Genomic DNA, 25,250 nt, shown 5'->3' on the forward strand with positions numbered 1-25,250 from the left:
TCAGCTCGGGCGACGCGAAGACGGTTGCGGGTCGTGGCCATGAGCTCCTTCAGTGAGGGCTGTGTTGTGTTGTGTGTGTCAGGCAGGGGCCTGGTTTTCGCGGCCGTCAGGCGTCGCGAAGGCGTTTGCTGACAGCGTTATTGCTTCCTGCCCGGTGATTGAAGGCAGACAGACTGAACTGTGCGGGTCTTCCCCCCCAAGGGCTTCTCGGCCAGGTACTTTTCCTCCAGGCGGTTTGATCGAAGGATCCGTCAAGTCTTGTCGGCCAGGAGGGGGGGAACCTTTCAGTTCTTTTCTTCTTCTTTTTTTCTTTACGCAAATGCGTATACAAATACATGTAGGGCCCCCCCGTGACGTTGAATGTTTGCCCGCCCCCCTTCCAAAGCGTCGACGGCGTTCATCGCCGACAACACTCTCCGTTCCCGGACCGGGTCCCGCTTTCTTTTTTTCACGCCGCGAGAAGCTCCACGACCTGCCTCCCCTGGTCGTCGACCATGAAGTGGCTAAAGGCCTCCTCGTCGTTGTCGTCAAAGAGCAGCGGGTCCTCCCTCTCGGGCTTCAGTTTGGCGTAGAGGCCGTGGCCGGCCTTGGGCCACGACTCGGGCAGGGCATCGTCATCGTCATCGCCGTCACCGTTGTCGTCGTACTCGTCCTCATCATGTTGCTGCTGCTGCTGCTGCTGCTGCTGCTGTTGTTGTTGTTGTTGTTGTTGTTGTTGTTGTTGTTGTTGCTGTTGCTCGCCGTCGGCCCCGGCGACCCCGGCGACGGCGGCCGCCGCAGCGGGCGCCACGGGCGTCGTCTTGAGGATCTTGCGCACGCCGCCCGTCTTGGAGCGCTGCTTGGGGACCTTGAGGCGGGCGTGGTTGCCCTGGCGGTGGCGCTGGGGTTCTTGTCGTGGCTGGGTCGATGGGGTCTCAGTGTTGTGTTTCTCATCGAGGGGGGGGGGAGGGGTTACATACGGCTTTTGGCTGCACCCAGTCCGGGGACCCGAAGATGGGTAGGTCCGGGTGCCTCTTGGAGACGGAGACGAGCAGGTCGACGAGGAGACCCGGGTAGATGTCATTGCTGAAGATGAGCAGGTTGACGAGGTCGCTCTTCTTCAGGTTCTCAAAGTACTCTCTTCTCTGTGACAAGAATGACGATTAGCAAAGGTCTTGTGTGTGTGTGAGTGTGTGTGTGTGTGTGTGTGTGTGTGTAAGAAAGAAAGAGAGAGCGCCTGTGAAACGTACCTCCTCACGGCTCGCATCGCCGCCCTCGAACCCGATGATTCTCGAGTCGGGGAACTCGGGCAGCGTGGCGAGGCGCCTCTCCCGCCTGCGCTCGACGTCGTTCTGCCGCCTCCGCCACTCGGCCTGCTCCTGCTTTGCCTCGCGGTACTGCGCGATCTGGCGCTGGTACTCGGCCTGCTCCTTCTCCTCGTCCTCGCACGTGGCGCACCGGAACCCCCCCCCGCCGCCGCCACCCGGGGCGAGGAGGGCGGGCTGGTCGTGGCAGAGCTGGTGCCAGGCCTCGCCGCAGGAGACGCAGGCGACGATGAGGTTGGCGTCGGTCCAGGAGGTGCGCTTGCACCTGGCGCACATGGGGTTGCCGTTGCCGTCGTCCCTGGTCCGCTTCCGCTTCGTGGGCGGCCTGGGCATGGGCCGTCGGAGGATCTCGGGTTCCGGGTAGGCGGGGGTGAGGCTGACGGGTCTCCGGGGGCCGCCTTCGTGTTCGGCCGCGCGCTTGCGCTTCGTCCCGGCGGGGGGCGGCGGGCCGAGTATGGTTGTTGAGGGGGAGGCGGCGGGCGTCGCGTCGGGCAAGTAAAGCGTGCGAGGCAGGGAGGACAGGTCCACGGGGCAGTGCAGAGGAGGAGCTTCCTCGGCGGCGGTGGGCGTCGCAGGGGGCCGTTCGTCTGCTGGTGCGACGAGAGCGGGCGAGGATGGTTTGCTGTCACCGGCGGCCTGGTGGAGACGGCCCAGGACGTATCGCGAGGTTGCCGGGGAGAACTGGCGTTTGTAAGAAGACTGCGCGGAAGTCGACCGTTTCGCCTTGTCGGCCCCGAACACGGCAGCGCGCTGAGTCTCTGCCGGGGCTGGTGGTGGCTGGGCCGGTGCGGCGCCAGTCGCCGTTGTTTGCGCATCCCGAGCGGCGGCGTGCCGAGTCGTCGCCGACGGCGTGGCTTCCATCTCATCTCGGTTCTCATTTTCGACCGGTCTAGTCTCATCTTTCCTTTCTGATGTGAGCGCCATCGGCGTTGGACGCAGCGGCTCGAGCATCCTGAGATGAACGGCGCAGAAACGCAACTGCAGTATGGGTGGATGTTGGGGTGGGCGTTTGTGTGTGTGTGTGTGTGTGTGTGTGTATGACGGAGTGTGTTGGAGACGATGAACCCCAGCAGGTCCGATGTGGCGCCGCGAAGAAAGTCGATGATGGATCCGGGTGCCAATGCGCAACTCACAGGATTTTGATGAAATAAAGTCGAAGCTGCAGAAAGGGAAAAAAAGGTCTGCGGTATTTTCCTGTCCGAAAACATGAGGCAATAAATGTTCAACTACACTTCGCTTTCACCAGAGGCAGGAGAAAGGTAAAACCAGCGAAGTCATGCATGCAGTGCAAGACGCGAAGTCGCGTTTGAAGGTCACGTGCGCCTCACCGAGTGCTGGGACGGCCCCCACTCTTTTGCGGGTTTCGGTCAGCTTCGGTGTAGACTCGACATCCTCAGGGTAGACGGTGGCCGTCAGGACACTACCAATATATCCATTCTATACGCTCTGGCGTTTCAGCCACTTTATTCTCTACCGTGTATACTCTTTGTGGCGCCACGCGTCCTAGCAAGCAAACTCGTGGATCCGGACAAAAGGAAAATGCTGCCAGGCCATGCTCATGGAAAGAAAGTTCCGCGGTGCAATCCCCCCCCCTATCCGACCACGCCGCTGTCCCTCAGCGACCGGATCTGCTCCTCTGACAACCCCAGGTGCTCCCCCAGCACCTCGCCCGTGTGCTGCCCGAGCGTGGGCGGCGGCGTCCGGATCGTCGGCTCGCTCTCCGAGTACTTGACGGGCGTGTTGACCATCTTGATGGGCCCGCACTCGCCGTGCTCCATTTCCACCACCATGTTCCTCGCCAGCGTGTGCTCGTGGCTCAGCGTGCCCTGGACGTCGTTGACCGCCGCGTACGGCATGCCGCGGCCCTCGAACACGGCGAGCCACTCTGCCGTCGTCCGGGTCACGGTGACGGCCTCGATGAGCGCCTCGAGCTCGGCCCGGTTGGCGACCCGCTGCGCGTTGGTCTTGTACTTGGCGTCGTCGCGCCACTCGGGCCGGCCCAGGCCCTCGCAGAGGATGCCGTAGAGGCGGTCGTTGCCGCCGCCGAAGAGGATGTCGCCGTCCTTGGTCTTGAAGGACTTGTACGGCACGATGGACGCTTTTCAACACGGGAGGAGGCGTCAGTCAGATCTGTGTCAATGAGGGGAAGGGGTCGCGCGCGCGGTTCCAAAACTCACGATGAGCGGTGCCCCACCGGCCCGAGTCCTTCTCGCCGCTGATCAAGCAGCTGCTGGCAATGTTGGTCAGCGTGGCCGTCTGGCAGTCGCTCAGCGCCACGTCAATGTGCTGGCCCCTGCCGGTCCGCGCGCGCGCCAGCAGCGCGGCCATGATGCTGTTGCTCGTGTACAGGCCCGTCGTCAGGTCCGTCACGGCGACGCCGACCTTGACGGGCTCGCCGTCGCGGCTGCCGGTGATGTGCATGAGGCCGAACTCGGCCTCGACCATGACGTCGTAGCCGGCGCGGTCCGAGTACGGGCCCGTCTGGCCGTAGCCCGTGATGGAGGCGTAGACGAGGCCCGGGTTGATGGCGCGGAGCGTCTCGTAGTCCATCTTGTACTTGCCCAGCGTCCCGGGGAGGTAGTTCTCGACCAGGATGTCGCACTTGGCGACGAGCTTGTGGAGGATCTCGGTGCCGCTGGGGTGTTGGAAGTTCAGCCCCAGCGACTTTTTGTTGCGGTTGACCTGGTGCGCCGTTCAGTCTGGGCTGCTCCTTTCGAGATGCGACGAGGGGTGGGAAGCTTACGGCCAGAAAGTATGCGGACTCGCCGGGTCCTTCCTTGGATGAGCCGGCCTTGTAGGTCGCGTAAGGCGGTCCCCATGCTCGAGTATCGTCGCCCCGTACGGGGTGTTCGACCTTGATCACCTCGGCGCTTGGATGCATGTCAGTGAGATGGGCCCTCTTCTCCGCCCCTTTGCGCGCGGACGACGATGAAAACAAACCCGAGGTCGCCCAGAATCTGTGTGCAATAAGGCTGTCGGGTTCTTCTATGTCAGCGCCACGTTGCCCTTTGGTTGAAGGGATCTCAGTCGGTTTGTGTTTACCCCGGCCAAGACTCTCGTCATGTCCAAAACCCGATAGCCGTCAAGCGGCAGCTTACTGCTGCTCGGTTTCGACGAGTAGCAGCGTCGCCATGCGCCCGCCAGGCGCGAAGGCGGGACACGGCATCGCGCCGCCCGCGACGCCATGCAGAGCGAAACTCCAAGTGATAGATTGCCCATGCTCTCTCTCGTGCGCGTTCGGACGACTGATGGCAGCCGTTGCGGGGAAGGTATGTTGGGGTTGGTTGAGAGGTCCACCGGCATCGTCGAGGGGGGGGGGGGCGCGTCTTGGCTCCTCCCTCCAGCTCCGACCCCGGTCTAGCTCCGGCCCGGTTGGCGGGGATGCCGTGGTAGGCCTCGGCATTATCCTTGCACCAGTGGGGATACCTTATGTAAGTGTGCACGGTCCAATCGTAAGCCGTTACCTCTGTGAAATCATGTCAGTGTCCGTTCTTTGAACTGTTCATCATTGATGTTTCTTATAAGTCATGTCTATACACGTCTATATGCATACTGTTGCAATAGAACTCCATTGAAAACACCAGTCTACGTATCCACTTTTATCCTCTAAGCAGTTCCCGCTGGTCTACTCGGTGTCCGTAGGGCTTGCGGCCAGGCAACGACGGTATGGCTCATCCCAAGACCGGATTAGCGCACATCTCAGGAGCGGCGCAACGTTGGCACCTGCAGCGTCGCACTGCGGGACTTGCTTTGAATCATCTCGGGCTCCGTGGAGGAAGATTTAGTGCTCTCCTGGCGCTGCCCAAAGGAACGCAATCCGGATGGGTCGGTATACCGTCTGCCTTTTCGTGGTTGTTGCGATGAAGACGCCGCCACGGACCCCTCTTCTCTCGATGTGGGCGAGCCTGGAGCCGGTGTTATCGAGTCACCTTCACTTCCCGAATGGGACTCGTTCGAGTCTCGGCTCATGGACAGGCGGAGGTTACGCGTACTGAACTGGTCGATCGTCCGGGTCAAGTTGTCGTTGCGTTCTCTTTCCCCCGGTATCTGAGGCCACACGCCGATACCAAACTCGTTGGGCCTTAGCGGCCGTTGCATCTTGTTGCCGAAGAACCCGTTGACCTTTATGAGGGCGTCGGAGACTGTGCGTCTGTAGCCCTGGTCCTGGTCGAGGTCGGTCAAGCCAGAGATGGACCTGACGAGAGAATCATGCCGGACGTCAATCATCTCTGCCTCGGGTTCATTGGTTCTTTTCCGGGTCATGTGGCCTGGGCTCTTCGGTTCTCCTGGGGCCCTTTCGCCTATGCTCGTCACGACTTCACCGGCGAGATAGACGTACAAGGAGCCCAGGGCAGCCATGCCGGTTGCGAGGATGGTGCCCCATTGACCTGTTGAGCAATCTGCACGTCAGCTAGCTCAACTCGGAAAAACACACACAGGCGTCGGGAAGGAATAGAGGCGCACCAATGCTACCGATGGGCTCGGTATGGTAGTCCATCTGGGGGCTAGAGAAGTTGATCTCCCCGATAACGATGATGGCGATGACGGCACCAGCAAAAACGGGTATTTCCACCGCGTTGAGGAAACCTCTGATGCTGGCGTTGACGCTCTTCATGTTGGCAAAGGTCGCGCCGTTGGCCCCCGGGATGGGGGTGTCGGAATTCTCCTCATCGTCCGGGGTTTTCCTGATCTTGACCAACAAGGACACCAAAGAGAGGATGGCAGGCACGCACTCGGCGGCGGCGAGGAACATGGAGGCGCCGAGCGGGAGCGTGGCGGGTACAGGCACGACGTATATTTCGCTAGCGGCCTTGGTCCGGAGGGGAGACCATGGGCCAAGCTGCTGCGAGCACGTGAGCCCGCACATAGCAGTGCCGTAGGGGAAGCGAGCCGGGTCCTGAGAAACGAGGCCGGCGGCATTGTCGGAAAAGCATGGCGTCGGGTTGGCGCGGTAAAACTCGACGGCTAAGCTCAGGAGACCTTGGCAGGGGCGTTAGCACATGTTTGCTCGCGGGCCGGGGCGCGGTGTGTTCGTAGCGTTGCTTACCAGCGAGGATCAGGCCGGTCCACAAGAAGATTATGTTGCGTCCTCGTTGGTGGGAGTAGGTGGAGGATAGCTTCACGGTGACGGGCCCGGCCAGGATGCCTATGGAGCAGTACTGCAGGGCGCCGTAGACGTCGAGATCGATGGCCCCTGTAGGCGCGGGCAAGATTAGGTTCCAGATCCCTGCAGGTTACAAGGTAGAATAAGTGTATGGACGGAACCAACGCACCATCAACGTGCAACGCGGCCAAGAAGATGCCATGCACAGCCGCGACGGCAGGCAAAATAAGCGCAGCGGCGAGACCAACGTTTCTGATCCACTCGGCCTTCCTGGCGAGGACGCAAGTCGCTACGAGGGCGTAATAGCTGGATGAAACAGATGCCAATGTTAGTTCGCAGCACTAAAGGGGGGAAAAAAGCTTAATTGCCGAGACTGGGGAACAAGGGGGGCAGACAGATAAGACAAACTCGATCAGAACACGCGCGTATGTGGAGAAAGCTTGGCAGGCTTGCGCGTCAGGCCGACTTACAGAACCCTCTGACCGAGGCCATACTGCCCCGACAAAGGCCACGAACAGATGACCTGAAGGCAGGGCTCGCCAACAGAGGCGGCGCAGGAGGACGACGAGACGTCGTGGGCGGACGCGTCTCGGCCGGCGATGACGTGCACCAGCGAGAACAGAGGAAAAGGTGCCATCGAGCCCCGAGGTCCGGTCGTCAGTCGCTCTCTCTCTCCGGTGAGACAGACTAGTGGACTGCCGGCCGCCCTCGCTCAGCGGACTGGATTGATATGGGTCGACGACGAAGGTTAGGAGGAGGTGGTGTCGAGGGCGAGAATGTCCGCCGTGGATGGTGGGATAGTTTAGGCTGCGGGACGGCGGGACAAGGAACATCAATCAGAGTAAATTCCGAGTCTTTTTTTCTCTCCTTCTCTCCCCCTCTCTCTCTCTCTCTTTCTCTCTCTGTGAGCAGAGTTCCAAAACATGCGGTGAGAACGAGTTGCGGATGTGGCACACCCTCTCGAGATAAGGTGTGGGAGGCAGACGGAGGTTCTTCCCGTCATGCCTCATTTCTCTTCAGACACAAGGGCCTGACTGGGGGGGTTGGTCGCGTGATGCTGATAGGGAGGGAGGTGAGATGCCTGTTGCCTGGGCGAACATTGTTCCATTTTTGCCTTGAAAAGGTCGCATTTCGACAGAGCGTAGGCAAATACGAGACTGAAAACAGGAAGGTGAGATTGTTCCATCAAGGCGGTTGGTTTCCCGACGCATTCAGCAAACGGCGGCTGCCGCAAGCAGGACCTTGGTGTCGACGGGGGGGGGAGCAAGAGTCAGGAGATGAAGAGAGATACCAAGAGAGATACCAAGAGAGATACCTAGAGAGTGTCAGAGAAAGACAGAGAGAGACAGAGAGAGAGAGAGAGAGAAAGCGTGGCAGTCGACGTAAGCGGTTCCGGGCGTCAGAGAAAGGTGTGCTGACGTGTGTTTGGGGGGTTGGGTCGACGAGGCGATGAATGGGTGATGTGCTTCTGTGAAGGATTCGATTCGCTGGACGGCGGCAACAAGCAAGAAACGTCGACGCAACGTTAATCCCCAAAATGCAAAAGCGGGCCGCAGGCCAATCAGCGGGGGCCCGGCAACAATCTACAGCGGACTTTGCTACACATACCAGCTAGCGTGGGTAAGGTGGTTAGTTCTACCTGCCTACCTGGCGGGGGGGCACTACCTATTAGTGTACAGCGCCGACTGTTGTTGGCTACAGAATACAGACAAATTGACGCATGGATAATGGGCCTAAGAGACCGAGGTATGTGGTGTGGGTATGGTATGGGTGTAGTATGGTACGGCATGGTATGGTACCTATGGCGGGAATGTACGGTAGGAATCCATGGTATGGTATGGTATGGTATGGTAGGTATGGTACGGAGTATTGTATGGCTATAGGCCCCGCTCTCTTTTTTTCTTCTTTTTTTCGGTTCCTTTTCCTGAAAAGAGCGTACAAAGTACATTACACAATACATACACATACACATACACATACACACACATACGGACATACACACGCACATATACGACATACACGTAAAAAGAAAACATCATCGTGATATACTACTTGTGCACTTTGAGCAACGACACATTGTACAAACCACTCACTGGCTCCAAATCCCCCCCCCCCCCCCCCCCCATCAACCACCGCAGCGGTCGAATGAGCCCCTGCGAATATACTCGCCTATCATGGCTTCCAACACGACTACCGTGAATACCATCAGCACAGAGACAGATCAGATCAGGGAGTGGAGGTCCATCGTCACCCTCATCGCATTCGTCCTCGCAAGTACGTTGCATGCATACATATCTTATCCGCTTATCTTGCATCTGCCAAAGATCCTTTCGGCTAACCAACCCCACCTCGGTGTGCAACAGATATCGCAGTCCTGTTCCCCTTCCATGTCCCAATCCATGTGCCCGTATGGGTTGTTCACATGGCCTTGGACGGCCTGGCTGGGCTGAGAGTCATCCCCCCAAGGGACAAGGACTATCACCATGACCACCGGGATCATCAAGCTCGAGCCACGGGACGCAGGCGTTTCGTGCCCTTCAGGTTCCCCATCGACTCTGTCACCGCTCCCCTGATCGCCGACCTCTTCCTCCTCGCCATCCTGGCCATCGGCAGGCAGGAGGTCCACGACGGCACCATCGGCGCCAACGGCATCTTCCCCATCGACATCATGGTCTTCTTCATCTCTCTCGCCTACATCGCCATCTCCATCGACGCCTCCGGCCTCATCCGCTACCTGGCACTCAAGGTCCTCCAGTGGGGGGGCGAGGTCGGCCACCGCCTCTTCTTCTACCTCTACGCCTTCTTCTTCTGCCTCGGCACCTTCATCGGCAACGACCCCATCATCCTCTCCGGCACCGCCTTCCTCGCCTACATGACCCGTGTCTCTACCAACATCAAGCACCCCAAGGCCTGGATATTCTCCCAGTTCTCCATCGCCAACATCGCCTCCGCCATCCTCGTCTCCTCCAACCCCACCAACCTCGTCCTCGCCGGCGCCTTCCGCGTCAAGTTCATCGAGTACACCGCCAACATGGTCGTCCCCGTCGTCGTCACCGCCATCGTCCTGTTCCCCTTCCTCCTCTACGTCGTCTTCAACAACGAGGGCCTCATCCCTTACTCCATCAAGATGCGCGAGGCCCCCGAGTCCGCAATGTCCGCCCCCGTCAACCCAAACATCCCCATCGCCCGCGGCGCCCCCGCCCGCGACGAGGGCCTCCTCGACGACGAGAACACGGACCAGCTCGTCGAGGAGATCATGAACCCCTGGCTCGACAGGGGGGGCGCCGCCTTCGGCGCCGTCGTCATGTCCGCCACCCTCATCACCGTGCTGACCATCAACGCCGCCGGCGTCAAGGCCACGCACGGCCAGCGCTTCCAGGTCTACTGGGTGACGCTGCCCGCCGCCTGCGTCATGCTCTCCTGGGACCTCTGCTTCGGCTGGCTGCGCCGCAAGGAGACGCGCGCCATCGCCAGGGGCATCCACCGCGACGAGCCCAGCCCCGAGCACCCGGACCTCGAGCACGGCAAGGAGCCGAGCAAGCCTTCCGGGACGGAGATGATGCCCATAACGCCCGCGCCCCCGTCGCATACCCGGCCGCATATCCACGTCGAGACGGCGCCGGAGACGTCGGAAAAGGAAAGGATGCGTCTCGCCGAGGACGGAGTGTCGCCGGTGGGCCGCGACGTCGACACGGACACGCCCAGCTCCAGCGCCCCGCCCGCCGTCGCCTTCACGCCGGCGGCCCAGGTCTCTAAGGGTGGCGGCTGCTGCGGCGGCGGCGGCGGCGGCGGTGAGGGCAAGGCGAGCCGTGAGATGTCGTCATCGGCGGGGCTCTCTGGCAACGAGAAGGGCAGGGAGAACGTCAGTGAGGGTCGGGCGTCGGCCGGCGGCCAGGCGCCCCCGCGGACGCTCGTGTCGGTCTGGCGGGACTCGCACCGGTGGCTGCAGGAGACGTTCCCGACCGTCATGGCGGTGATCTCGCACCTCCCGTTCCCGCTCGTGCCGTTCGCCTTCGCCATGTTCGTCCTGGTGCAGGCGCTCGTCACCAAGGGCTGGGTCCCGGTGTTCGCGTACGGGTGGGACCACTGGGTCGAGAAGACGGGCGTCATCGGCGCCATCGGCGGCATGGGCTTCCTATCGGTGATTCTCTGCAATGTAAGCAGCCCCCCCTTCTCCCTTTTTTTTTTTTTCTCTTTTTTTTTCTTTTTTTTTTCTTGTTTGTACCTGATGGCATGTATCCCACGGTAGGGTTGGTTGGGTTCGATAAAGCTGACAAGAGTCGGATCCAGTTCGCGGGCACCAACATCGGCACGACGATCCTGCTCTCGCGGGTGATCCAGGCGTGGGAGCAGATCCGGCGGGAGTCCGGGGTGGCCATCAGCGACCGGATGTTCTGGGGCACCGTGTACAGCATGGCGCTGGGGGTCAACTACGGCGCCTTTAGCACCGCCTTCAGCGCGTCGCTGGCCGGCCTGCTGTGGCGCGACATCCTCGGGCGGAAGCACATCCACATCCGGCGGATGGAGTTCGCGCGGGAGAACGTGCCCATCATCACCATCTCCATGATCGTCGGCTGCACCGTCCTGGTCGGGGAGATTTACCTCATGCGGACGAACGCGCCCTATCACCTGTCAGGCGGCGGGCTCATCTGAGGGGGTCGGAGATTCTTTCGATTGTATTTTTACTCTTCGATTCTTTATGGACCTGTTATGGGCCTGAAGATGGGTGAGGGGGGACGGGCGTTATGTAGTTATGTATTTTAATTTCTCCCCAAGACACCGTTAATAGATGAGTTGAAACGCCGTTCTGTCATTCGACTCTTGTGTGTACACAGACATTCTTCGTCCTATTTACCGTGAGAAGGCAAGTCGAGACGGGCTCTTGTCGATTTGACGTCATTTGGGTTTCGACGATGACTGAGATCAGTAACATGCCAACGCCCATGCGCAGCCCTTCAACAGCCAAGATACTGGGCCGTTGACGAATTTAACCGCCTCGTGGACATTTCTCTCTCTCTATCTCTCTCTTTCTCTCTCGCTGTAGGCTCACACTATGAGAGGATACGTCTCACAAGATCGACTCACAAGAACTCATCATGAATGAAACCCCCCCTCCCTCCGGGCCGCAGCAGCCCGCTCCGAGCCCCGCGCGGGAAACAAGAAGGCGAATTTAGGCTTTGTTTCTCTCTCCCTCTCTCCCTTTCTCTCTCTCTCGGCGGACGGGCACAGCACGTAGGCACAAAACCGTCCCATCATCTCCAGACCCTCTACAAGAGCGGTGGGGAAGGGGGGGGGGGAGGGGGGGGGGGGGGATCGACCTTCACACAGCGGACGAGCGCACGGCAAAGCAAGGCGGCAAACGGGTGGGAACGTCACCATGGCCCGCAGCCGTCGTCCGCCTCCCCGGCTGTGGCTGAGCTGGGCTGGAGGCGAAGGGGGGGGGACGGACGCAGATCTCCCGGGGGGGGGGGGGGGGGGTGGAAACGACAGCGGTTGGAAAGCGTGAAAGCGCGGAAGGATGTGAAGAAGAAAAAAGAAAAACAAAACAAAACAAAAAAAAGCCTTTTCTTTTCTTCCCCTGCCCCCCTCCGTGTCAGTCATTCCGTGCGTCGCATCCATCGCCCTGTGTGGGAGGGAGGTAAAAGGTCTTTTGCTCCGCTCTGCTGCGCCTCGCGGCAGCGGCACGGCACGCATGTTTTGTCGTTTTTTGCTTATTTATGGGATCCAAAAGAGCCGAGAAAGGAAGGTCGTTAAGAGCGGGACTTCTTCAGCGGATGACACGGGGGCGGAGGTCGGGTATGTATGTGTGTATGTATCCGAATGTCTGCACTGAGCAAGGGCAATAAGCGCCAACCCGCGACCTGTGCCGCCAATATGGGGTTCGTGTCAGCACTGTTCAACTCCCCCCCCCCCCCACGGGTGGCGTCGCGGGAGGATCAAGAGACGGGGGGGTTCACGGGAAGATCATCGTGTGTGTGTCAGCACGATATCACGCTGACTGCATGCTTCAATGCTGTGAGCCAGCATGCCTTGGTCTCTCTCTCTCTCTTTCTCTCTCTTTCTCTCCTTCTCCGGCGGGCTGATGGACGGGGATTTCTCAGGTTTTTTTTCCCCTCTTCCATTTTGAAATCAGGCCGATCCTGCCTCGGCAACCCCTCTTTCCTCCCCTTCGTCCGCCGGTGTCAAGTCGCACGATGCGATGCACGATGCCGCGAACGCACCTGAGGAGTTCAGATGCTGATGGCCGGTGAAGCAGTGTTTCACCAGGGCTGCAAGATCATCGGCCAACAGAGTCCGTGTGCTGGATCTGGGGGTCCCTTGGGGTTCTGGAGGGGGTTGAAAGACGCTGTAGCTTAGGCTCTTTCCTCTCTCTCTCTCTCTCTCTCTCTCTGCCTCGCCATGCAGCGCAATGTTCGTTGTTGAGTCTGGCTAGCAAGGCACGGGTCGGCTGGTCCGGTGCCGTCCGTGGCGAGCTTGTAAGAGAGGGACGAAAATCCTCCCGGCTTGGCGCACCAAAAGTTGTTACTCTTCTTGACTTGCATCCATACCCTACATCGGACCTCGAAAGTACGCCGCATGCTGCGTACAGCCCCAAATCGTACCCGCGACCCATGCCCATTCGTCCGCCGAGGCAGCGCTGTTGAGATGCTGTATAGTCGCAGCGGCCAAGAACTCGCACAGCCTCTGAGGCATGGATAGATGGCCGGGCATGTCAGCAACAGCAGGCTGCAGTCACGACGACGGCGGCCATCCATCAGATGAGTTGTGAGCACGGCTTCCTATCCGTTCTCCAGACGGCGGGGCCACCCTTCCTCGTCCCGTCTCCTCCCGTTAAGAGGGGGGGGGGGTTCGAGATGATGCCATCCGAGACCGCTGACGCGCAGGGCAAGTCCCGCAATATGCCATCCTGAGTCTTTTCGTATTGTCCCCATCGGGGGTGCGCATCGAACGGTGCCCAGTGCGGGTGCAGAGTCACTGGTGCTGTTTTAGACTGTTTTTTTTTTTTTTTTTTTTTTTTTGCATTCAAGGACCCTGGGGAAGATCATCTCTTGTGAGGAGGGATCCTGGCTCCATCCTGGGTTTCTATTCTCCCACATCTGGACCTTTTCACTATACCATCACTTTACCTGAGAAGCGTCCCCGGGCGGGAAGAGACCATGCAGGGGGGAGGGGACGCTGAAACGAACGCACTGGGAAACTAGTGTATAAAAAGTGCGCTGGGATGATCAGTGCGCGAGCGCGCAGGGAAGAAAGACGATATAAGTTTGCTTGAAAGGGGGGAAACCCCATCTGCCCAATCTACATCGCACGTGGTCTCTTCGGCCGAGCGGGCTCTCAAAGGGAAAAGGTAAAAAACGCGAGCAAAACACGCGTGGAGGGGGAGGAGGGCCATGAGATGGTAGTGAGTCCCGCTGAAAACCACGTTTTCCTTGTGCTTTTCTTTCATCGTCCGAGGCCAGCCCGTTAGAGGGGGCAGGCGTTATCTTCTTCTCCTTTTTTTTTCTCTTTTTTTTTTTTTTCCTGTTCCTCAGCGGGGTTCGAGGCCAACGCCATCACCTGCTCGGCTGTCATGGCTCGAAAGGGCGTAGGACGGCCGAGCTGAACAACAGCGAGATTTCGATGGGGGGTTGCTTTTTTTGTCCTCTTGTATCGAGGACTGGCTCAACCGTCCAACGTTATCGAAACATGGAGCGTGCATCGTTATCGACCGCCGATGCGACCCTCCCCATCTGCAGCTCACGGATGCCGCGGCCACGGCGGATCTCACTAACACCCACCGGGGGCCGCACCGCATCTATTTGGGGGCGGGGGGGCCTCAGCTCCGCCTCCCAGGAACCCTGGGTGCGTTGGGGGGGCTTCTTGGTGCTGCCGGTGTTTGTGGGACAAGGGCGAGATGGAAGTTCTCGTCTCGGCTCGGCGAGATGGTTCGATCGTCAGTCTTGAGGCTGGATAGAAGCGGTGCGTGGCCGATGAGCAGCCAATTATATGGTTGGAGCGCTAAGATCAACGGTAGTTGAGACAAATACATGGACTGTCCCGGAGACTCGGACAGGAGGCGGCGACATATGGAATAATGGAGGAGGAGTTGGACGAGCCCAGGTTTCCAAGTCGGGAGGTTGAGGATATAGTTACAGTTACAGTTACAGTTGCACTTAGACACGTCTCTTCCTCTTCCGCTTCCTCTTCCATGTAAGCCGAGGTCCACGACCGCCGAGCGCCCTCTTTTCCTTATCTTGGTCTTCTCCAAAGGAGAGGCGACAGCCACAACACGAACCTCTAACGCGCGTGCACACGGCCCCCCAAGGCAGACAAGAGATGGGTAGGATTGGGGGCAACTTGTACGTACGTACCGGTATACGATCCAACAGAGAGGCACAGGCAACAGACAAAACACGCCAGGAAGAGGAGGGGGCATTTTTTGGATTGCACTAGAGAAACCCGGACACCACTCATTGGTCCCCCACGCGGCCGGGTTTGGTAGGAGTGGAAGTGGTTCCCTGCGCTCCGGGACAGAAGATATAGAGGAAGCGCTAATAATAGACGCTAAACGACCGTGTGTGCAACGAACGGCAAATCTGTACATGCGGCCGCGTCGCCGCAGCTGCCGAAGCGCCTTATGGGAGACCCACGGTTCCCTCTTGCTTGCGCATGCTTGCCCTGTTTCTTTCCTTCTGTCTTTCTTTCTTTCTTTATTTTTGTTTCTGTTTCTGGTTCCCCGCCCCCTAAGCCATGCTCCTTGGCGCCTGGGAACAACCCCTCCACCCCCGCTGTATACCCTGCAGAGAGAGAGAGAGTGTGTGTGTGAGACGCCCGATCTGCCTCGCAACATATGCTCGCGCAAGGACTAATCAAGGCATGGTTGCTGCATTGGGAGCTGTGCGCCGAATTCTGCTCTTGGAGATGCTGCCTCGAACGGGGTTCGGGGCATGCCATAAAGGGCATATCTGGTCCCTCCTCGTCCTATTAGCTTCACCCGGAATCCCCATCTACACACGGTCTCTCCAAGCACACAACGTTATCTTTGCGTCCGCATACGATCCTCCAGTGCTCGGGCAGCAAAGAAGGAACCTCCAGCATAAAGGCGTTGTAAAACCCACGCTTGGGTGCAGTCGTCCGGTCCATCATTGACCTCCCGCACGCACCCCCCCCCCCCCCCCCCCAAATATACCAACCAACACATCTTACCCGTCCACGCCACATAAACTATCACGGCATCAACTCTCCAGATCTTCACTCAGCTACGACCTCCCCGAGAGCAAGGCCTAGCGAGAACGGTTCACGGGCGGACTAGGGAGTCGTGCTAGTCTCGCTGTCAACAAACCAACATCCTCGAGGCCGCACACGCACGCCAATATAAATACCTTGACCGAGACATGGCACCTGCCACCTTCGAGAGAGTACGACGAGCAGCAGCAGGAGCAGCAGCAGCAGCAACAACAGCAGCAACAACAGCAGCAACAACAGCAGCAACAACAGCAGCAACAACAGCAGCAACAACAGCAGCAACAACAGCAGCAACAACAGCAGCAACAACAGCAGCAACAACAGCAGCAACAACAACAACAACAACAACAATATCACCTACACCGACGCCGAACCCGACGACCCTCGGCCCCAGTACCACCGCCCTCGTCGTCGTCGCCGTCGTCCTCTGCGCCGCGGCAGCCATCATGTCGGCGACGCTATTCTACCTCTTCGACCGCAAGAAGCACGCCCAGTTCCGCGAGGCGTGCAAGCGGGACCCCTACCTCACGCTCAAGGAGTTCTCGCGGCGGCGCAAGCTCAGCGCCGTCGAGCGCCTCGAGGAGGAGGAGCTGCAGCGCAGCATCATGATCCGCAAGTCGCTCGCCAGCCGCGACCCCTCGAGGCGGAGCAGCTACGAAGATTTCAGCCTCGCGAGGATGCAGCAGAACCAGCACCAGCACCAGCAGGAGCAGCACCAGTGCCAGCGCCACCAGCAGCACCAGCAGCAGCTCCAATACCGACTCCAGCAGGAATACAACTACGGGGGCCGGCCCGTGTCGGTCTGGATGCCGCGGATGAGGTCCGCGTCCGAGTTGTCCGCGTGGTCCTCGTCGGGCTCGTCTGCGTCGTCGATGCGGCACACCTACACCGAGCCCCATCCCGGCGTCGAGGTCGATGTCTCGCTGGCCCCGCGCTCGAGGTCGCCGTCGCCGTCGCCGGTCCGCACGCCGCGGGTCAGGGTGGTCGTGCCGCCGCCCGCCGTGTCGGAGATGGAGGAGATTTCCTCTCCGGGACTCTCGAGGCCTTCGGATGCCCCGGTGCGCCTGTCTTGAAGACGGGTTCACCGAGGCACGAGAGGAGGTTATGATGATTTGATGACGACGAAGCCCTCATGATTAGCAACGTGGAAACTGGCGGTGGGGGGGCCCCTGGACTGCCCTGGTGAAGAATTCACGTACCTTCTTTGCTTATTTTCCTTTGTATTGATACCCACAACCACAAACCACGACGGAACACACACATCAAGAAACATACATAGCAATTACTTATAGTGTTTATCTATCTCCAACGTATCTATTTTATATTTACATGTATACCTGTACTCTGTAGCTTACGTACCTGCCTCAGGTGAACGGCCTATATGAGCCTTCCTCAGTTGGAAAGCTTAGATGGACCAAAAAGTGAAGGAGCCCCACTTGCTCACGGTACAGAACCCACATGTACGTACCCACCAGATCCACCCGTATCCGTACTCCACTTATACTCGAACGGTATTCGGTCCCATTTGCTGAGTCATCCAGCTACCTGCCACGGCTGCAGCAAGTAAAGTCCCTATGCGGAATCCGAAACTCAGCCTGGACGTTTTTCCCCCCCTACAACCCACCTCTCTCAACGTCACTCGCTCGCCCGTACGAAGAAAATCGTCTGCTTCCGCCGCAACGAACCCTCGAAAAATTCGTCCATCGACTTTTTTCTGAGCTGTCTTTGCGACTGCCGCATACGAGCTTCTCTTCGAGCCGACTGCTCCGCGACCTGGCACTCGGGTCCTTTGTCTTTGTTCGCCACTCTCGGACGCCTTCACTGGTAGAATCGGTCGGCGGGCTGCACGGCAGACAGAGAGCCTATCTTCGTTCTCATCTCCTCCTCTCCCTCTCCCCTTCTCTCGTCTATCGCGCCTTCCGTCAAAAGGCTCGCTTTATTGGTGAGAGAGGATATTCCTGCCGCAGGTCAGGAAGTCATGGCTCACCTTTTTTTCTTTGCCTAGTTAGGGTAAACCTTCTCGAGCGCTTTCGTCACTCCCCCGCTGAACGAGTTTGACTGCCGTTCATCAAGAGAGTAAAAAGTGACCACAGCCGCCCGAGAAATCTCTAAACTATATTTATTCCGCCCTGCTGTCTGGCGAGGCATCGAGAGCCTACCTCGGTTCGGGACCAGCTCTCCGCGTCGTCTTTTGAGGCGGTCTTTTTCTTTGACCAAAGTAGCCCCGTCACAAACACCGCCAAGCTGCATTCGCCGCTCTTTGTTCAGCTCGCTACCGATCTCCTTTGGACACAAACGAACAACCCGGCGAAAGAAGACCCCACGACCTATAAGGCCGTAGTCGAAAAGCGCAAGCAACTCCGACGAAGAAGAAAAGAGCTGAAGCGCCGTCGCAAGGTTTTCGACGAAGTAAACAACATCTACACAGCCAAGCCGTACAAGCCCAAGATGCTCGGCCCCAACGGTGCCGCGACGGACGAGAATGGCAATTCCGAGGGTTTCAGAGATGATCTCAACATGGTTGTCATGTGCCCCGACTGCAAGGAGTACCCTCCCCACTTGGTAGAGGAGTTCTCCTCGGGCGACATGGTCTGCGGCTCCTGCGGCCTCGTCGTCGGTGAGCGCATCATCGACACCCGTTCCGAATGGCGTACATTCGCCAACGACGACCAGGGCAACGACGACCCCTCCCGTGTCGGTGACGCCGTCAACCCCCTGCTCAACGGCTCGCAGCTCGAGACCACCATCGCCTTCGGCGACGGCAGAGACTCGAAGCAGCTCGCCCGTCTCCAGAACAAGTCTCAGAACGACAAGGCTAGCAAGTCGCTCATGCAGGCCTACAAGGAGATTGGCGCCTTTTGCGATAGTATCAATCTCGGCAAGAACGTCTCCGACGCCGCCAAACACATCTTCAAGCTCACGTACGACCACAACTTTATGAAAGGAAAGCCTCAGGAGGCTGTCATCGCAGGCTGCATCTTCATCGCCTGTCGTCAGACTGGTGTCGGCCGTACCTTTCGCGAGATTTTCCAGGTCACTCACGTGTCCAAGAAGGAAATCGGCAGGGTCTTCAAGCAGCTCGAGTCGTTCCTGCAGAAGATCAAGGAGGAGAACCCTCGTGGCGCAGGCTCTCTGTCCAACCTGGACGGCTACAAGGCCAGCGCCTCCACCAGCGCCGAGGACCTCTGCACTCGCTTCTGCTCGAATCTCAACTTCCGCAATGCGCAAAAGATTGAAAACGTCTCGCGGGCGCTTGCACGCAAGACGTCGAGCGTCTCGGAGCTGGCCGGTCGTTCGCCGCTGTCCGTCGCCGCCGCGTGTATCTACATGGCGTCTCATCTCATGAAGGAGGTGAGAACATCCAAGGAGATCGCGTCGGTGGCCGGTGTCAGCGATGGCACCATCAAGACGGCCTATCGGTTCTTGTATCAGGCCCGCGACAGGCTGATCGAGAAGGAGTGGGGTGCTGACAAGAAGGCAATCGACGGCCTTCCGGTCAACTAGAAGGTGCCCGGTTGTCCTTACAAGTGCTTTGGCACGCACTGCCCTCACATGTTTGTGGATGAAGGCATCCTTTTCAAGAGTGAGGAGTGAGGAGTGAGTCGACGCCCCGAGACGCTGTCAGCCGCAGTACGTCTCCGGCGGCGGCGGCGGCGGCGACGATGATGGGGACTCGGCGGCCTCATGCAGCCGGCTGCAACACGGTGCCTGAGTGGCGATGGCGATTACGGCGTGCCAATTATTTCTTTCGGGCGTTTGGGGGTGGTTTCCCTGTGCCCATCGTCTTAATTCGGATCGGTTCTAGTCGCCTGGAATGGCGCATTCTCGCAGCTCTTGGAAGATCAGAGCTTTAGGAGGTCGATCACGGATGGACAGAATTCGATTGCTCGCTCGCTTGGTGAAGATTGGAGTTTTTTTCTTGAGAGTTTGATTTTTTTTTCTTTTTTGGGAAAATTACAGGGAAAAACTAGGAGGCAGCTTCATTGCATAATATTCCCCCCCAGACTGCTGCTACTTGGGTTGCCTCGCCCCAAGAAAACAACACACAGAGATAGAAGACAGAAGTACAAAAATCTCATGCTTTCTTTTCAAACCAGCGAGCGCTACGTCATGTTGTGAAATGAAGGGGCGTATTACATTCATTACTAGGTAGATTCCGGTGGCTGCATCCACCCATTCTCTGCATCATCGTGAGATTTGTGCACAGTGCGTACGAGACCAGTGCCAATAATTTTCCATACGTGTGAGTCATCCAATCAGGACGAAGCTGGGAGACGCCAATTTATCTTTTCCCGCTCCCAGGGACATACATGCTAAGCCTTGTCCTTCGCGTCGCGACTCCATGTCAACCAGCGCCCATTCGCCATTCAGCCTCGCACACACACACACACACACCAGCCCATCCTACGCACCGCACCTACAAAAACCGCATTGCAACTCCGGCATTGATCGCAAACTCTCCCAACCTCTGTCGACCCACAATGTCTGGACGCCGTTCCCGTTCAGGCAGGGCCGCGGCCAAGCGCGCCTCTGCTGCACTCCGTACGTACAAGCTTTTCCACCCGTGTTCGTTTTCCCTTGTTTGTCGCACATTGAAGCTCGGGGTGGGGTTGGTTGCCTGCGACGACTGTCTGCAAAGCTGGGCGCACCAGTTGATACTGGTCTTGTTCTCGACGCGAGATGCTCTTGGGTCTTCTAACTGCAGGGCATCTCTCTCTCTCTCTCTCTCTCTCTCTCTCTCTCTCTCTCTCTCTCTCTCTCTCTCTCTCTCTCTCTCTCTCTCTCTCTCTCAGATGCCGACGTCCTCCCCAGTACCCCTCCTTCAACGACTACCTACCCCTCGGATGGGATACATCGTTTCGCAATATCTTTTGGTCACGAAAATAGTAGCACCATCGCATTACTAACTCTGTCTGAACTCCAGAAAGCACTCCCAGAACCTTCGAGGGCATTGATGACGACGAACCCGTCGCCGAAGCTGTCGAGTCCGAGAACGAGAACGAGCACGAGCAAGAGGCGCAGCCCGAAGACGACGATGACGACGAAGAAGAGGAGAAGGCAAACGAGTCGGGCGAGGAGGAAGGAGGCGACGAAGATGGCGAAGAGGAGCCCGCCAACGACGACGCAGAGGACTCTGAGCCCTCGGCCAAGGAACCGACCCCTCCCGCCGAGCCGGTGATCCGTAGGAAGCGACTCGGACGGCCGCCGAAGAACAAGCCGCCCGGCTGGGACAACATGATCACCGTACCCGCCTCCGAGGCCGACACCCCGCGCCGGAGAGGCCGCGGTGGATGGCGCGGCCGCGGCGGTCGTCGGCCCGCCCCCGGTCAAGCCCCCCCGAAGCTCAAGCAGGTCATCGACAAGGAGGGCACCGAGGTCGACATCGTCGACGACGAGTGCGTACTGCCCGAGGACCCCGAGGGCGAGACCAAGGTCGACAAGCTCGGCAACCTCCAGGGCGGCCGCCAGTACCGCTGCAGGACCTTCACCGTCAAGGACCGCGGCGATCGCCAGTACATGCTGTCGACGGAGCCCGCGCGTTGCGTCGGCTTCCGCGACAGCTACCTCTTCTTCAACAAGCACCCGAAGCTTTACAAGATCATCGTGACCGACGACGAGAAGATGGACATGATCGAGCGCAACATCATCCCCCACTCGTACAAGGGCCGTGCCATAGGAATCGTCACGGCCCGCTCCGTCTTTGTCGAGTTCGGCGCGCGCATCATCGTCGGCGGCCGCAACATCATCGATGACTACCGCGTCGCTGACATGCGCGCCGCCGGCGTTGTCGAGGGCGCCATCGCCGACCCCTCGGACGTCTTCGACCCCAACCAGCCCTACAACTCGAACCAGTACGTCGCATGGTTCGGCGCCAGTGCCGTGTACCATACCAACCAGACGCCCGCCGCCTCGGACCCCCTTGCCGGCCTGGCCGAGGTCAAGAAGAAGCGGGTCAACGTGAACGACACCAACTGGCAGTTGGAGCACGCCCGCGCGGCTAGGTAAGGAACCTCCCCTTTTCCCCGCTCATACAAGGCACGGCGGCATCACAGACTGACGCACACCCCAGCGAGTTCAACAGCCGCGTCAACGCCATCCGCATGGCAACGCTGCGCCACGGCGCGTACGACATCCACACCAACCTGATGCAGATGCCGGTCAACACGCAACCGACACGCGCGCGGGTGGAGATCGTCCCGCCGGGCACCGCCAGCGAGCCCAAAAGCGCCTTCCCGACCGTGCCGTCGGCGGTAGCGCGCAACTTCAACGTCGTGGACGTCGTCTACGAGACGCCGCGCGTGCGGGTCCAGTCCGCCGGCCGCCGGCCGGCCGAGGTCCCCGACTTCCTGAAGCCGTTCAACGGCATCCTGGCCATCGGCGACGACCTCAAAGCGATGCTGCCGCCGTCGTGCCGCGCGTCGCTCGAGAGCCACCAGGCCGAGCAGCGGGCGTTCGAGGCGCGCTTCGGCGACGAGAAGGACGCGATGGCGCGCGGCCGGCTGCGGATCGACAAATCGGTCGTGCCCCAGGGCCGGCACTCGTAGGACGACGAGTTGGTCCGGGCGCACGGCGGCGCGCGAGGCACTCCCGACGGCCGCACCGAGTCGGCCCTGACGGCCCGCGGCTGCAACTTCTGCGGCCGAAGGATCCGGGAGTGCGGACACGGGGCCGAGCTGGGGCCCGCGTTCTACGAGCCGTTCAGCGTCAAGCAGCCCGAGGGGCTAACGACGCCGGCCAAGGCGCCCAAGACGGAGACAGTCCAGGGAAGAGGGGGCGCAGCCAGGTCCGAGTCTTCTCATCAGAGGGTCATGTCGGACGTTGGCGCCCAGGGCAAGGTGATGCCATCCGGCTCCCCTCGGGGCAAGGGCAAGAAGAGGGAGGCCGGGCTGGTCGTCAGGCCCGAGTTTCATGGGAACACGGTGATGCCGGGCGGTTCGTGACGCTCCAGCGCATCCACTTTGCATGATGGACTTTGGATGATGAGGTTCTTCTACCCGCGGGGGGGATATCGGGGGGCGGAGTCTTGCTTTTATGTTTACTTTTTTTTTTTCGTTGGCCCGGCGTTTTGGGGGATGGTTGATGGGCTTGTTTTTAGTCGGTCCACGGTTCAACTGGAAGAAACGGCGGTCGGAACCCGATCGCCTGCTGATGTTAATATCTTTGCCGCCCTCTGAGCTCTCCCGTCGAAAGAGTAAAAGGGCGTTGTTGTGGCGTTGTTGTGTTTACCGGGGGGGGCAAGGTGGAGAGCCTGAGGGAGGTCGTTGGGAGGTCTGAAGTGCATGTAGGACTAGGACGATTCCATGAAGGGGCTTACAAGCGATTGCCTACCCCTTTTCCCCCCGTTTTTTTGAGAGTGTATGACGGTACCGAAGCACTACCGCCGCTCGTCCGCCCCATCCAAAGGGCATGTAGACCAATTGGTACAGGCATGATGGATGCTATCGCGTGAATTGCACCACGCCGGCCACGTCCCTCCGTATATCAGCCGGTAGGACTGGGGGCTGGTTGTTCATCGGTTCCCGTGGGGAGAGGTTTCAACTACGAACGTGGTTCTGGCCGAGCCCCCATCCCCCCTCGCCTCACCTTTCTCCTTTGGTGCGAATCGAGGGGTCTGATCTGGGAATCCGTCGGTTCAAGAACAACCTGGGTTTACGAACGTATACAACGAGAAGATAAGCTAGCAAAGAAAAGATGTCCCCGAGTTCCATCCTACTACCTACCCCCCCTTTCAACAACTCGGTCCCATATCTGGGGGGGGAGAGTGGAAATCGTCTACGACGTGGGGAGACGGGTTACTTGACGACCTGGCAGTTAGTCTCAACATCGTGCGAAGACTTGCTGCGCCCAGCCGGACTCACTCGTACCGGCTGTTTGCCCGACCACGTTGGCGTTTGGTCTCTTGATATGTAAAGCGGGCGGGTAACCTACGCAGCACGCAGAGACCATACCAGCAGCTGCCAATCCTAAGGAATTCGTGACTCTTGAAGTAACCCCTGTAACGTAGACCCCACCGCTGGTTCTCGTGTCAGGAATAATTCACTTCGTCACTGATAATAGACGTGGGAAAGCGGCCACATCCCGAGGTTACTCGTCTGGCTTGCCGGGCTGTCTGGTTGAGCGTTGGCAAGTCGGTCTCGAATTGCGAAGGCCCGGCTTTCTTGCTCCTAGAGTCAGGATGTAAACTGACCCCCCCAGCCTTTGTTCCGGCCATCTTCCTTTCTCATTTGAAAATCATGTGAACCACGTGCTGAAAGGACATATGCTTTCCCCCTTAATCAGTATCCCCGTTGGATTTGGCACCGGCCATTTGGTGACTGTGTATATGTTTGTGTGGTTTGCTCGAGAATGATCTCTCCTGAGCAGCGTAGGGTTGACAGCCTCACTCCCCTCTTGCCAGCTCCAAGGCGGGGTTTTCCTACCTGTTTGCAGAAAGGTCTTGCACGGCATTCTGATAACCGGGACATCGGGGACAAGATGATGTGTGGCACAACCGGACGCCAAAGTCATTTCGGACTGTTCTGATGTTAATGTATAAGGTGCTTTCTGCCTCTCACCTCTCTGGATGGCTCTACTGCCTTTTCTGGAATACTTTACGATAGCAGTACCGCAGGCTTGTTAGGTGAAAGGTTTTAAATTGCAGCGTGTTATTGCCTCATCATTGCCACTATCCGCTCACACACACACAGCCGTGCCTCGAGAGAGAGAGAGAGAGAGAAAAACTAAAAACTTGCTTATTCTTCTCGTAGCTAAAAGGTAATGGATAACCAGGCCTTCTATCCTCTGCACCTCGGAAGGGAGTTTCATCTACATGAAGTCTGGAGCTGGCTGCACGCGAAGTTGACTCTGGGCTGCTGGTATCATCGCTGTAACCGCAACCAAGAACGCGTGACTTGTACGAGACCATATCCCAGCACGGGGCAAGCCTTTCGCTCAGCTCTTGAGGGTTATGACACATGTACGGCCTGTTCTGTGCGGTACTTCATTGTCACTCTAGGATAACCGTGATGAATCAGAATCAGAATCGTAGAACAAACCAAGTGAATGGTAAGTCGGGCAGGGAAAAGGGAACCCACCACCTTGCCCCCCCCCCCCCCCCCCCCCAACCTCTGCCCAGTTTCTACCTGGCCCAGAGCTGGCGTATCAGCTGGCTCGTGGCTACACGAGAAGTGACGGTGTTCCATTACACTACTCCGGAACCAGTTCTTGCGACTGTGAGCATCGCCGCCACAACAGCACCCAGCTCCCTCGCCGCAAGAAAAGCCATCACAAACCTCAGCATTTCATCACATCTGCCGTCCATCAAAAGAGGGCCCAAGAGGCCAAAATCAACAGCCGTTTTTTCTCCAATCAGACACAAGCCGAGGGCACTTTCTCCCCCGTTCGCCCCCGTGGCCTAAAAAAAGATGAAGAGAAAAAAGAAAAGAAGCAAAAGAAAACAAATCTAAGGTCCCCCCAGACCCCTAATTACCAGCTGGCCCGAAGGGTAAAACAAAGCAAGAAAATAATCAAGACGACCACACACATAGGTATGCACACATACACTCCCAGTCTCCTTTTGCCCGCGCTTTGTCTCCCTCTCCGTCCAGACAGGCCTCTTGAGGCCACGGGCCTCCGCG

The 25,250-nt window shown here is 58.7% G+C and overlaps 9 protein-coding genes across 9 annotated transcripts; 5 read left to right on the forward strand and 4 right to left on the reverse strand.

Annotated features, from left to right (window-relative positions):
* Positions 1-448: 448 nt before the first annotated feature.
* Positions 449-2,255, reverse strand: LY79DRAFT_593282 (uncharacterized protein; the record flags this gene model as incomplete). Its single annotated transcript, XM_060561535.1, has 3 exons — positions 449-898; positions 960-1,124; positions 1,230-2,255. 3 exons carry the CDS (start codon positions 2,253-2,255, stop codon positions 449-451), a joined length of 1,641 nt encoding a protein of 546 aa, XP_060409988.1.
* A 460-nt stretch (positions 2,256-2,715) lies between these two features.
* Positions 2,716-4,625, reverse strand: LY79DRAFT_565992 (CoA-transferase family III). The gene is made up of 5 exons (XM_060558775.1): positions 4,347-4,625; positions 4,245-4,276; positions 4,048-4,174; positions 3,482-3,986; positions 2,716-3,402 (listed from the first exon to the last, which is right to left on the reverse strand). The coding sequence occupies exons 1-5, from the start codon at positions 4,605-4,607 to the stop codon at positions 2,897-2,899; spliced, it is 1,431 nt and encodes a 476-aa protein (XP_060409989.1). The 5' UTR covers positions 4,608-4,625; the 3' UTR covers positions 2,716-2,896.
* A 180-nt stretch (positions 4,626-4,805) lies between these two features.
* LY79DRAFT_367115 (uncharacterized protein) lies at positions 4,806-7,144 on the reverse strand. The gene is made up of 5 exons (XM_060552793.1): positions 6,879-7,144; positions 6,578-6,714; positions 6,352-6,498; positions 5,769-6,284; positions 4,806-5,692 (listed from the first exon to the last, which is right to left on the reverse strand). Exons 1-5 carry the CDS (start codon positions 7,043-7,045, stop codon positions 5,004-5,006), a joined length of 1,656 nt encoding a protein of 551 aa, XP_060409990.1. The 5' UTR covers positions 7,046-7,144; the 3' UTR covers positions 4,806-5,003.
* On the forward strand, positions 6,701-8,015 carry LY79DRAFT_565997 (uncharacterized protein; the record flags this gene model as incomplete). Its single annotated transcript, XM_060558776.1, has 1 exon — positions 6,701-8,015. A coding segment is annotated over exon 1 (551 nt), but the record flags the coding sequence as incomplete, so codon positions are not given.
* A 567-nt stretch (positions 8,016-8,582) lies between these two features.
* LY79DRAFT_523863 (arsenite efflux transporter) lies at positions 8,583-11,061 on the forward strand (the record flags this gene model as incomplete). Its single annotated transcript, XM_060555577.1, has 3 exons — positions 8,583-8,682; positions 8,772-10,564; positions 10,699-11,061. The coding sequence occupies 3 exons, from the start codon at positions 8,583-8,585 to the stop codon at positions 11,059-11,061; spliced, it is 2,256 nt and encodes a 751-aa protein (XP_060409992.1).
* A 2,978-nt stretch (positions 11,062-14,039) lies between these two features.
* On the reverse strand, positions 14,040-15,569 carry LY79DRAFT_367191 (uncharacterized protein). The gene has a single exon (XM_060552794.1). It carries the CDS (start codon positions 15,236-15,238, stop codon positions 14,225-14,227), a length of 1,014 nt encoding a protein of 337 aa, XP_060409993.1. The 5' UTR covers positions 15,239-15,569; the 3' UTR covers positions 14,040-14,224.
* Positions 15,570-16,973, forward strand: LY79DRAFT_566005 (uncharacterized protein). Its single transcript, XM_060558777.1, has 2 exons — positions 15,570-15,837; positions 15,922-16,973. Exons 1-2 carry the CDS (start codon positions 15,783-15,785, stop codon positions 16,704-16,706), a joined length of 840 nt encoding a protein of 279 aa, XP_060409994.1. The 5' UTR covers positions 15,570-15,782; the 3' UTR covers positions 16,707-16,973.
* A 1,108-nt stretch (positions 16,974-18,081) lies between these two features.
* On the forward strand, positions 18,082-19,137 carry LY79DRAFT_593287 (transcription factor; the record flags this gene model as incomplete). The annotated part of the gene is made up of 1 exon (XM_060561536.1): positions 18,082-19,137. One exon carries the CDS (start codon positions 18,082-18,084, stop codon positions 19,135-19,137), a length of 1,056 nt encoding a protein of 351 aa, XP_060409995.1.
* A 977-nt stretch (positions 19,138-20,114) lies between these two features.
* LY79DRAFT_523851 (chromatin remodelling complex subunit) lies at positions 20,115-22,178 on the forward strand (the record flags this gene model as incomplete). Its single annotated transcript, XM_060555576.1, has 3 exons — positions 20,115-20,175; positions 20,558-21,635; positions 21,704-22,178. 3 exons carry the CDS (start codon positions 20,115-20,117, stop codon positions 22,176-22,178), a joined length of 1,614 nt encoding a protein of 537 aa, XP_060409996.1.
* Positions 22,179-25,250: the final 3,072 nt, after the last annotated feature.

This window comes from Colletotrichum navitas, assembly GCF_030913465.1.
Source record: "Colletotrichum navitas strain CBS 125086 chromosome Unknown LY79scaffold_75, whole genome shotgun sequence".
NCBI classification, from domain to species: domain Eukaryota; kingdom Fungi; phylum Ascomycota; class Sordariomycetes; order Glomerellales; family Glomerellaceae; genus Colletotrichum; species Colletotrichum navitas.